Source organism: Somniosus microcephalus, unplaced genomic scaffold (assembly GCF_052327205.1).
Source record: "Somniosus microcephalus isolate GS21.2 unplaced genomic scaffold, FLI_Smic_1.0 unresolved_chr6, whole genome shotgun sequence".
Taxonomy (NCBI): domain Eukaryota; kingdom Metazoa; phylum Chordata; class Chondrichthyes; order Squaliformes; family Somniosidae; genus Somniosus; species Somniosus microcephalus.
The window spans coordinates 40,913,569-40,926,702 of record NW_028225184.1 but is presented as its reverse complement, the minus strand read 5'-3'; the positions used below and the strand labels follow the sequence as shown (position 1 = coordinate 40,926,702).

At 41.3% G+C, this 13,134-nt stretch overlaps 1 protein-coding gene across 1 annotated transcript in view; it reads right to left on the bottom strand.

The window, feature by feature from the left end:
* LOC147087224 (Fc receptor-like protein 5) overlaps positions 1 to 13,134 on the bottom strand; it is a 45,275-nt gene that overhangs the window by 21,409 nt on the left and 10,732 nt on the right. Inside the window, exon 2 of the mRNA XM_085978211.1 lies at positions 4,005 to 4,037. Coding sequence (XP_085834337.1) covers positions 4,005 to 4,037 — 33 coding nt within the window. The remainder of the gene's footprint in view (positions 1 to 4,004; positions 4,038 to 13,134) is intronic.

Below are 13,134 nucleotides of genomic sequence, written 5' to 3'. Positions count from 1 at the left end.
CTACACCATTTAGATACTTTTTTTCCAAGGAGTAATTGCCATCCATATCACAAGTATATTGGTTATTCCACGTATACCCTTCCACATCAGACTTTTTATATAAATACATATATAATAGTAAACCATAATTCTGGATGGAAATTGGCAGGGGCGATCGTTGATCCATTGAAGAGTCCAAGGGGATAGTGGAGGATTCATTGACTGGGACGGATCAGTAGTTGGTGAGATTATGCCTCAGTAAAGGCGATGTGTGTGAGGATCAGTGGAGGATTCATTGACTGGGACGGATTAGTAGTTGGTGAGATTTGGCCTCAGTAAAGGTGATGTGTGTGAGGAGCAGCAACAGCGAAGGAGCGGGGACTGGTTTTGCTGCTCGCATGAAACGATTGATAAAACTCTCGATGGGCCTTTCAAAGAATGCCAGGAGAGGCACAGAGGGTCACTGTGGACGTGTTCACGAATAATTCAATTCTAGAAATGCAGGGGATTGGAAACCTAGTGGAGTAGTGAAGTGTTGGGATATTGGCCGTTAAGTAACGGCAGAATAGAGAAATACAGAAAAGAGCGAATTAATAAAAGGGATATGGGACTCATGGCAGAGTGACACTTGAACTCCTGCAGCTCATCTCTGGCTCAAGCCAAATGTCAGTATATGGGGTGCTAACAAAATGATCCACTTGTGTGATCAAAATCAGTAATCGTGACATTAAGTAGAGCATTTGTCCGGTAAATCACATGGAACTGAATGCAACCTATTGATATTGGTAGCGAATTGATAAGGAGTTAGGAGACAGAGAGCAGGGATGACGGGTATGTAATCTCATTGGCAGGATGTGATAAGTGTTGTCCCCAGGATTCTGTAATGTGGCCTCATGTTTTCACTGCATTGCTCTATGAGTTACAGGAATGAATATAGTTCATTACATCCAAATTAATGTCGAAACTACGTTAGGTGGCATTGCAAATTCAGGAGCTAGCAGCAGAATGTTGCAAGGGGACTTTGCTAGATTAAGTGAGTGTGCAAAACTCAAGTTGATTCATTTCAGTGTGGTTGGAGTGTGAGTTCACCCACTTTAGACCTAAGCAAGATATACATTCCACTTGGAATGCTGAGTGCACTTTATAAACCAACACCAGATTAAGGATCTAAGAACATATGAACAGAACTAGGTTATTGAGACCCTCTAGCCTGTTTCACAAATCAATACTATCATTGCTGATCTGTATCCTAACTCCATCTACCTGGCTTGGTTTTATAAAACGTATTACACTTTCTTAATACAAATCTACTAATCTCAGTTTTGACATTTCCTATTGATGTAGTCACAACCGTAATTTTGAGTGAGTGTTCAATGTTTTCAGCTTACTTTGTGTATAGAAGTGCTTCATCACATCACCCCTGAAGGACCTAGCTATAACTGTAAGGTTATGCACGCTTGTTCTGTACTCTCCCACCAGCTGAAATCGTTTCTCTCTTTCTAACAGATCAATTCCGTTAATGAACTTAAACAGCTGAATTCGATCACCCGTTAAGCTTCTGTACTCGAGCGAATGCAAGCCTAGACTATGGAACCTCTCCCCATAATTAACCCTTATTGACCTGTTATCATTCTGGTCAATCTCCGCTGCACCCCCTCCAAAGCCAATGGGGCAGATTTTGCGGTGTGTATGGCGGCGTACTCTGAGAGTGCTCCGTCACATTTACTGCAAGTTCGGGATTTCCACAAGTGCTTGCACAGGCACTAACTCCCGAAATTGTGATTGTTCCAGGTTCGCCTTAACACATGATCCGCACCGATGGGGAAGTACTAATGAAAGGTGCAGATTTGGGCGAATTACAAACTGCCTAGCAATTACATCCGCAAATCTTACGGTTACTGAAAATGGGCACAAGAGGCTGTGTCACATTTTAAAAGATCTGTGACTGTAAATTGTGGACGTTTTGGTGGAGGAGACTTTTTTGTTGTTTGAGTTTAATTTTACTTATTTGGGAAGTTGAAAAAGAAAGTAAAATAAAATGAAATTCTAACAAATTTCAGTGAAAAAATTATTCCAAATAATAAATGAACAAGATAACTTATATAATAATCTCTCTTTATCATGGAGAATAGATTTGTTTATTACCAGCCTAAATGAGGTCTGAGTAATATACTTAATACTGAAAATTAACTTTGAATATATGGTTGGAAATCTCTTTCTGAAGTTCAACAACATTACCTGTAAGAGGTAAAGGACAATTTTAGCCCTTTACTGAGGATCAAAAAAGGAAGTTGTATCCAAAGGGACTAATAGATTGTGGGTCTGGATGAAAGCATAAAACAAAGGATTGATATATGAAGTAAGACCAGATAAACTATCTTTTTTTAGAAGTTTTGATAAGTTTTGAAAAAATAGTATCAATGGAAGAGACTGAAAGAGCCTTTTCTGGGCGTGGTTTATTTTTAACAGAATTTATGGGTGTTCCTTCCCTTACGCAGAGGATGTACGCTGCACTCCTGGCCTTAGTGATCTCATACGTGGCACACAACTCTGCATCGCCGAGGAGCAACTATCCATTCTCTGCAGCTCTATACTCTGTATCTATGCGCCCGATGCAATTGTTGGGCCATTATATCCTTCCTGAGGCCCGCTTCCCTGATCATAATGCAGTTACTCCAGACGGGGTCTAGCCATAGCTCTGTACAGCTCCAGTTACTCCAGATGGGGTCTAGCCAGACTCTGTACAGCTCCAACTTAACTTCCACCGCCACGTATTCCAGCTCTCTTGAGATGAAACACATTATTCCATTAAACTTTGTAATTATCTGTACCTGTCCACTAAATTTTAGCTATCCCTGTACTTCGACCTTTAATTCACTCCATGTTTCCAATTTCCCGAGCTTTATAGCAATTAGAAAATCGAAGAATCTTGTTTGTACGTCCAAAGGGAAAGAACTCACACTTTCTCTCTTTAAATTCCATCTGCTACTGTCTTCCCGCTCACCCAATCAAACAATGTCCCTTTACAACTTTTTCCTCACGTGTGCATTATGTACTGTGCAACCTAACTATTTTCGCCAGCGAAATTTGATATGTGGCTCTCTATTCCTTCATCCAAGTCAGTTATAAATATGGTGAAAAGCTGAGTTCCCAGTACAGATCCCCGGGGACACCATTATTCACATCCTGCCAATGTGAGTTTAGAGCCATTATCCCTACTAACCCTCTCCAACAAAATAACCATTTCATTTCCAATTCAATACGTTGCCTTCAATTGCACGCATGGCTACTCGAATGCCTTCTGGATGTCCCTATAAATAGCATTCATAGACAGTTGTTTAACTCCAATTAGGTACCTTCTCAAAATAACAATTGGTTCGATAGACGTGATTTGCACTTTACAAATCCATGCTGGATCTCTCTGGTCAGTTCATATCTCTCCAAATGCTCAGTCACGCTGTTCCTAATAATAGATTGTAGTGCTTTCCCAAAACTGATGTAGACTGATGGGCCAAAAATTTTCAAGTTGATCTCTACTCCCGTCGTAAATAAACAGTGCCTGTTAGTTTCCAATCGAATTGGCCAATTCATCAATCGAGAGACTTTTGGAAGTTCATGACTAACGCATCAGCAATTTCCTCACCTAGTTATATTAACCGCCCCCACCCCTCCCGCCACACGGCCATCGGGTAGAAACACTTGGGTCCTGGAATTTTTTTCTATCTTTGATGTCATTATCTTCTCCATCACCATTTTTTTACGTATATTGAACCTAGATATGTCTTCCTATATTTATTGTACTTTTCCTTGAATCGCTGACCAAAATGTTAGAAAACAAAGACATCTCTCATAGTACCTGAGCAATGAAAGCTACTGAGATGCAGACATGCATTACTGCTACAAACTTCACAACATGATGCATTACAGCAATGAATTTCAATTGCATAATAACAAATTCATTTATTGAGCAGTTTGAAATTTAACTGCTCAATTTCATTATATTAGAGAAAAGCGTCGACACTAACCTTGAGAAACGATTCTCCGAGCCCCAAAAACCACTAAAAAGAGAGAACATGAATCAGTTACTCAAACACCAAAACCTTTAGCGGCTGAATATACTGACTGACTGCCGTGTATTGTTTTATGGACATTTCACAATGTGACTGACTTGGTGACATTCTGGCTCCTTTTACTTCAACTCCCGCTCCAGTACATGAACACATAATGTAGGCAGACACTAATTACAGAGAGTTCCAGATTTACACTACACTTTGTGTGAGAAAGTATTTCCAGTTTTCACTCCAAATTATTTGGCATCTGTTTAGATATCCTGCTCCTTGTTTTAGATTCACCCACCGTGACTGAAGAAATTCTACCGAGATGTTCATTTGCACCTAATTCCAATAATGCACGGCAATTAACAAAATGTGCCCTTGGGCCTAATGACACAAAACACGTGAAATGATAACAGATCCATTTTGTGGCTTTGTGACAACGGCACTGAAAGACAAATGAATGCAACTGCATGGAATGTGGGTGCAAACACTGAGCATCTTTACAGATCTCCACATGCGGCTACACCACGATACAGAATGGCAATGGCAGGGCCGGAGCTCCATTATTGAATGGATTCAGGCATTACCAGTGGCAATTTTGTTTGGAGACGTTGTTGATTAAGAGGTTAATGCAGCTCTGTGTCTTAGTAGTGTATTAGTCTCCGCGCACTGGGCAGACCTATATCTCAGTGATATGTCAGCTCTTGTATACTGAATGAGGAAGTGGAGTTTAAATAAGTAGAACCGAATGGTGTTAGAATTCACTGGAAACCGAAACTTTTAAAGCCAGTTTGCGCACTGTCACAAATATCACAATGTGTGTGCAATCAGCATGGAAGAAGGAAGAAACATTTAATAACAATAATTAAATAATATGAAAATATTTCAGGCTGATGTTAACAATGGGAACAAATGCTTAGAATGGAAACCTGCGGTTTCAGCTCAGAAACTCTTCACTCGGACAAACAGGAAGTTTACCCCGACAGTAGAAACAGTGCCTGAGAGCCAAGAATGTGTTTAAATGTACTGAATATAAATACATTGTGACAAACCTTCTGATACACATTCAATGAATAAATAATGAATACGATGTAAACCACCTTGTTTTAACATCCCTTAAAGACCTCGCCCCTCCCATTCTCTGTAACGCCTCCAGCCCCACAACCCCCTGAGATATCAGCGCTCCTCTAATTCAGTCCTCTTGAGCATCCCGGATTATAATCGCTCAGCCAGTGGTGGCTGTGCATTCTGTTGCCTAGGCCCTAAGCTCTGGGATGCCCTGCCAAAACCTTTCCTTTTCGCACCATTTCTTGCCTCCTTTGAGTCTCTCCTTAAAACCTACATCTTTGACCAACCTTTTGGTCACGTGCCCTTATCTCTCCTTATGAGACTTGCTGTCAATGTTCTTGTCTTATAATACTGCTGTGATGCACCTTGGGACGTTTTGCAACGTTAAAGGCGCTATATAAATAAACGTTGTTTTAGAGACATAAAGTCATAGAGTCATAACGGCACAGAAGGAGGCCATTCGGCCCAACGAGTCCATGCTGGCTCTCTGCACAGCAATCCAGTCAGTTTAATTCCCCCGCTCTATCCCCGTATCCCTGCAGCTTTATTTCCTCAAGTGACTATCCAGTCCCCTCTTGAAAACATTGAGGGTCTCCCCATCCTCCAATTCCATTGGCAGTGAATTTCAGGTCATCACCACTCGCTGCGTAATACTTTCCCTCTCATCACCACTCTCTCAATAAGTCCTGCCACATTCAGGGACCTTCAACATTAAATCAGTGTCGCTAGCCCATGTAATCCATCAACTAGTGGCAACAACCTTTTCCCATCTAGCCCATCAAAACCCGACATAAAAGTGCACACCTCTATCAAATCACTCATCAACCTCCTTTGATCTAATGAAAATAAAACCTCTATTTATGAAGCCCAAGATCCCATATGCTTTGTTAACCACTCTCTCAATAAGTCCTGCCACCTTCAGGGACCTCAAACACTAAATCTGTGTTCCCTAGTCAAAGTAATCCATCAACTAATGGGAACAATTTTTTCCCGTCTAGCATATCCAAACCCATCATAATAGTGTACAACTCTATCAAATCACTCCTCAACCTTCTTTGCTCTAATGAAAACAATCAAGCTTCTGCAACCTGTCCTTGTAGTTGAGACCCCCATCCCCGGAACCAATGCAGCAAATCTCCTCTTCACCCTCTCAAGGGCCTTCACATCTTTCCCAGATTACGGTGAATTGAACTGGGTGCAATACTCCAGTTATTGTCTAAACAGCACTTTATAAAACTTCTGCAAAGCTTCTTTACTTTTGCACTCTATTTATGAAGCCCAATATCCCATATGCTTTGTTAACCAGTCTCTCAAGAAGTCCTGCGAACTTCAGGGACCTTTGCACATTAACCCCCAGGTCCCTCTCTTTAAAACTGCACCATTAAGTGTATTTTGCCTCTCCCTGTTCCTGCTGCCAAAATGCATCAACGCACACTTCCCTGTACTGATTCCATTTGACACTTGTCTGCCCATTCTGCCAGCCATTTGATGTCCTTTTGCAGTCGACTGATTTTATCATCACTGTTTGCCACATAACATCTCCTATAAATAAGCGGACGCAATTCGGGACACGGTGCAAAGCGAATGGGTGAAATCGGAGCACTCAAACTGCATGAGGTAGTTTTGCTGGAGGATGAAACAAGATGAGGAAACGGAGTGATTGGAACTTCAATGGTCTTGTCCACTGGAAAGGAAGTTGTCTGATCAGTTGTTAACTGGGAATAATAACAAGGGAGCAGGAGCTGGATTGTTGGGCAAACTCAACACAAACATTGCATATGTAGATCTAGGAGAGAAATTGGAACAGACTCAGGATCAGGGCAAGGAGGTGGGAGAGCCTCAGGGGATGGTTGGGCTACTGGCCAAAGGAATTGTCAGATAAAGCAGGGGCATCCAATTTAGGAAGAATGTGAAGGCACTTGAGAGGGTGCAGAGGAGATTTACCGTAATGGTTCTGGGGATGGGGGTCTTCACTAAAAGGACAGGTTGGAGAAGCTTGATTTGTTTTCATTGGAGCAAAGAACGTTGAGGAGTGATTGATCGAGGTTTGCACAATTATGGCGGGTTTGGATAGGCTAGACGGGAAAATGTTGTTCCCACTAGTTGATGGATTATATGGACCAGGTGAAATGATTTGATGCACAGGGTCGTTAAGATCTGGAACACACCACCTGAAAGGCTAGTGGAGTCAGATTCCATAGGAAATTTCATAAGACCATTGGAAATCTATTTGAAGAGCACTAATTTGCAAGTTTATTGGTTAAAAGCTCGAGCCTGGGACTAAATGGCCTTCTTCGGCACTTTAAGTTTCAGTGACTCTAACTAAATAAGATCTATCGAAACGGCCATGTGCAAACAATTCCAATAATCCATAGCTAGGAACAAAATGTGCCTTTGCCTTAAAGAAACAAAACACCATTAAATGATGCACAGATTGACCAATGGTCCATTGTGTGACAGAGTGAAACCATCACTGAAAGACAAAGGAAAGCAGCTGGGTGAAGTCTGTGTGCAAAGAATGATCTCCTGTACAGATCTCCACAGGCGACCATAGCACGAAACAGAATGGCAAGGCCATTGTGGAAACTCAATTACGGAATGTTTGTTGGCAATAACGGTAGAAATTGAGATTGAAAGCTTTGGAGTTTAAGAGATAAACTCTCAGCACCAAAGGCAGCTGCAGCACTGTATTACTCGAAGGACTTTCAACACCGCCCACTGTGCAGATCTCTGTCTCAGTGATATGCTCAGCTCCAGCAGACTGAATGAGGAAATGGAATTAAAATACATTCCTGGATCTGAAAGCTGCCTGAATTATTCACCAGAAAGCATTAGTTGTACAGACAGTACACAGACGCTCAACTATATCAAAGAGCACCTAAAATTGAGATGCAAGACGGAAAAGAGAAAGAAGTATAATCAAATAAAGGAAAATGGTCAGTACTGCAGACAACAGTAGCAGCAGTTAGGTGTGAAAACGGAAGCCTGCGGTTTCAAGCCGAAGGAGCTTTAATTCATAAAAAGCGGCACTTAGCTGCTCACAGAAAGAACAAAGTCTCAGAACCAAAGAAAATACTAAAAAATATTTACTACAATATACTGTGACTGTGTTAAAATCATTCTCATCCAGTCTCTCTCTCGAAATCTTTAATACCCCCGGCATTATCTGTTCATGTTTGAGTGCAGACACTGAGTGGGTTGCTTGACGCGAGTTCAGCAGTGGTGAGCCCGGCAGAACTTTAACCTCCTACCGCACATGCTCGCTCTGCAGCAGGCAACAGATATCAAAGAGCTACATCACGACATTTGGCCGAGGCTTCCTTCACTGGCCTCGGAGCATTAAGCTGAATGGTAGCGCATGTACCTCCGCTTGTTGGAGATCAGGGAACACAGCAAGGAGTGGATGTTACTCATTCGATCTTACTATGATTTATTTCTTAGCTCTGCACTGCAGGCACTTACTGAGCTATCAGGAGACCAATATGCTCCACTATTCTCCTGACAATATACACAATTCTCCAAATCCATTCCAGTAACAAATTAAAAAGTGCCGTATAAAACCGAGAGATGGTCATTTAGTTCAACTTTTCCAAAAAGGAGATTAGGAGACCCATCAACACCCAGAGAGTGGACACAATGTGGAAGATGGGACCACATGGTGTAGTTCCGGTGAATAGCATAGATGCATTTAAGATGAAACTCGTTGCTAAAATGAGGGGAAAAGAAATTGGAGGATATGTTGATAATGTCATCGGAATTCGATTGCGAGGTGGCTGGTGTTGTGTATAATCAACGGCATAGAACTGTTGGGGCCGAATGGCCTTGTCTCTGTGCTGTTATTTCCATGTAAATCTATTTAATTTCAGGCTGAAATTAACAATGACAGCAAATGTTGTAAACGGAAGCCTGTGGTTTCTGCTCTGAAGCATTTCTCCATTGGCAGTTGGTATGTTAACCCCTGACAGTAAGTACAATACATCAGAATCAAAAAGTATTTTGTGGCAATCTTTCTTATACACTTTCAACCGTATAATTCATTAATTGGTGTCCATAATTGAGAAAGGACATACTTGCTCTCGAGTCAGTACAAAGAAGGTTCACTCGGTTAATCCCGGGGATGAGGGGATGGACATATGAGGAGAGGTTCAGTAGATTGGGACTCTACTCATTGGAGTTCAGAAGAATGAGAGGCGATCTTATTGAAGCATATAAGATTGTGAAGGGTTTGGATCGGGTGGATGCAGGGAAGATGTTCCCGATGATGGGTGAAACTAGAACTAGGGGGCATAGTCTTAGAATAAGGGGCTGCTCTTTCAAAACTGAGATGAGGAGGAACTACTTCACTCAGAGGGTGGTAGGTCCATGGAATATGCTGCCCCAAAAAGCTGTAGAAGCTACATCATTACATAAATTTAAAACAGAAATAGACAGTTTCCTAGAAGTAAAGGGAAAAGGGAATTAAGGGTTACGGGGAGCGGGCAGGAATTTGGACATGAGTCTAGGTTCGGATCGGTCATGGCCCTGTGGGTAGCGGAGCGGGCCCAGGGGCCGTGTAGCCTGATCCTGCTCCTATTTCCTGTGTCTAATTTTGTTAGATTCAGGAGATGGTTCTGTGATAGTGGATTGGCGGTTAGGATCATATCAGCCATGATCTTATTGATTGGCGAAGCAGGTTCGAGGGGCCGATTGGCCTACTCCTGCTCCTATTTCTTATGTACTTATGTTCTTATGTTCTTAATTATTGGATAACCACCACCATGTGTGATGCAGTAGCAGACTGAAACGCCATACTGTCATTTATTAATGCAATTCAATTCAAGTCAATTTAATAAAATAAAAAAGCTGTTTCATATTCCACTAGCATCTTGTAACCGATATAAAAGCGGATGTGTTGAGGGACATCACAGAAACAGAATGGGATCAATCGGAGGATACTATCAGGCACAATACAGTTTTGCAAGAGAACTACAGTAACTGACGAGAAAATAATTCGATACTTCAGCTTGTTTAAGGCCTGAAAGGAAGTTAGATGGTCAGCTGTTCACTAACATAAGTTCAAGGCCAAGGTGGTGGGTTTCACAGGCACATTAAACAGGAGAAGTGCATGTGTGGGGATAGGAGAGACATTAAGGAAAGATGCAGAATCAGAGCTCAGAGAGGGCGGAGCCTCAGGTGTTTGAACGTCGTGACCAGGGGAACTGTGTGATGTCGCATCTGAACTGGTGGACTTGATCTTAGAGACTTCAGCTTTGTAGAGAGATTAGAGAAGCTGGGATTGTTCTCCTTAGAGCACAGAGGTTTTAGCGGAAATTCACCAGAATGACTTGGATTTGTGTCATTAGAGCAGTGAATGTTAAGTGGAAATTTAACATAAAAATACCGGGAATGAAGGACTTCAGTTATGAGGAGAGACTTGAGATTTACGTTGATCTCCTTAGAGCAGAGAAGGCTAGGTGGAGATTTAGTTGTATGATTCCTGGGGAAAGGGACTTCAGTTATGAGGAGAGATGAGAGAAGCTGAAGTTGTTCTGGTGCAGCCTGCGAGGAACTAAGAAGTGGATTTAAATACAGTTAAAAATAGTTTTTGAAAATATTTCAGGCTAAAGCTAACACTGAAAGAAAATGTTGAAAACAGAAACCTATTGTGTGAGCTCAGAAGCACTTTACCTCGGACAATGAGGAATTTAATTTAAGGAGGAAAATACATTTTGACAATATTTCTTTTATGTTTCTGGCCATATAATTAATTAATTCTGTGTTTACCACCACAGATAGAATCAGCAAATCACAGAACTTTCCAGCAGCGCTGGAACCACAGCACCATCGTGTCTGTGCTGGCTCTTTGACAGACCAATCACATTAGTCCCACTCATATGTTTTTTCTTCAAAGTCCTGCAAGTTTTTCACTTTGGATCATTTAGCCCATTCCATTTTGACAGTTACAATTAGAGTTCCATAGAGGGAGTGCAACGATGGTTCAACAGACTGATTCCTGGGATGGGGGGATTGTCCTATGAGGAGAGACTGAGTAGTCTAGGCCTATTTTCTCTAGAATTTAGAAGAATGAGAGGTGATCTCATGGAAATATATAAAATTCTTAAAGGGCTTGACAGGGTAGATGCAGGAAGGATGTTTCCCCTGGCTGGGCCGTCTAGACCCAGGGGCCACAGTCTCAGAATAATGGGTCGGCCATTTAAGACAGAGATGAGGAGACATTTCTTCACTCAAAGGGTGGTGAATCTTTGGATTTCTGTACGCCAGTGGGCTGTGGCGGCTCAGTCGTTAATTATATCCAAGCCGAATATCGATTAATCTTTGGATATTAATTGAATCATGGTGTTTAGGGATAGTTCTGGAATGTTAGATGTCCTACTCCTGCTCCTTTTTCGTATGTTTTTATGTTCTTAATATACATTTAGAGATAATATTCCACTTTACATCTCGTAAACTGTAAATTTAGTGGTATTATATACAAACACAATGGATGAAATAGAATGATACAATCCGCCTAATAACCCTGTATTGTGCGGCAAATGTAACTGTGCATTGAAATCAATGTAGTTTGTTTCTGAGTCCAATTAATTTAAAGAAATTAGCCGACTTTGAAACAACAAGAATAAAACTCAATTTTGACGTGAATGAAATCCATGTGTTTTATATTCACCATTTCATTCAACTGAAAATCAAGTCAGCTTGGAGCTTGGTTGGAAATGCAGTAAACTTTAAATTGTAGTAAACAGTGAGGGGGATAGCAGCAGACTTCGGAATAGAGACAGTCTTGTGAAGTGGGCAGGTACATTTAATGTAGTGAAATCTGAAGTGATGGAATTTAGGTAGACGAATGAGGAGAGACAATATATAGGAAATTAAAATATATTACAGGGCGTTCCGAATCAGAGCGCACATTCACAAATCTTTAAAGGTGGCAGGACCTATTGATCAATATGTTAAAACAACCTTTAAGATCTATTGCTTTAATAGTAGAGACATAAATACAAAAGGAAGGAGGTTTGCTAAACCTTTGTAAATCACAGGTTAGGCCTCAGCTGGAGCATTGTGTCCAATTCTGGCCACCACACATTAGGAAGGATCTCATGACCTTATAAATGATGCAGAGGAAATTTAGCAGAATGGTAGAAAGATTGACAGAAGTTAGTTATGTGGAGAGACTGGTGAAGCTGGGATTGTTCCCCTGACGGTAGAGAAGATTAAAGGAAGATTTACCAGAATGGTACCAGGGATGATGGACTTGAGTTCTGTGGAGAGAGCGGAGAAGCTGTGATTGTTCTCCTCGGTACAAAGCAAGCGTGTACCCATAAGGAGGAAATATGGGGCTTCCAAAGCTACAGCGCTTGGATGAGAAAGACAATGGAGGTTAAATTAAATTATGACAAATGTCAATTGCAGAATACAGCAGAACACCAGGTAGAATAGGGAGAGTTCAGGCGGAAATTGAAAAATTACATAAGAAGGGAAAGGGGAGCAAATGGAAACAAATTAGCGGGTAAAATGTATCATTTATAAGCATTAAAGTAATGTTGGGGCCGATTAATGTCAAAAGAGGAAAGATTCTTGTGGAGACAGAGAGCATGACTGGGGTACTGAATGAATAGTTTGCAGCTGTCTTCACTTAGGAAGATGATGAAGTTAATGTTGCAGTAGATGTACTGGATGGGATAAAATAGATAGCAAGGATGTAGAAACTAAGTTGCCGATATTTACATTAACAATTCGCACGATCCATATGGAATGTATGCTACATTGCTGAGGGAAGTAGTGGAGGAGATAGCTGAAGTTCTGACCACGATTTTGCAAAGCTCCTTGGAAATCAGAGTGGTGCCCAAGGACTGAATCATTGCAAATATCATGTGACTGTTCAAAAAAGTGGCGAGAGATATACCGGTTAATGCCAGGCTAATCAGTCTACTTTCAGTGGTGGGAAAACTACTGGAGACCATTGTTAAGGACAATATTAAGTCTGACTTACAGAAGCATGGTGTAAAAAGGAACAGTCAACTTGGAGCTGGTCAAG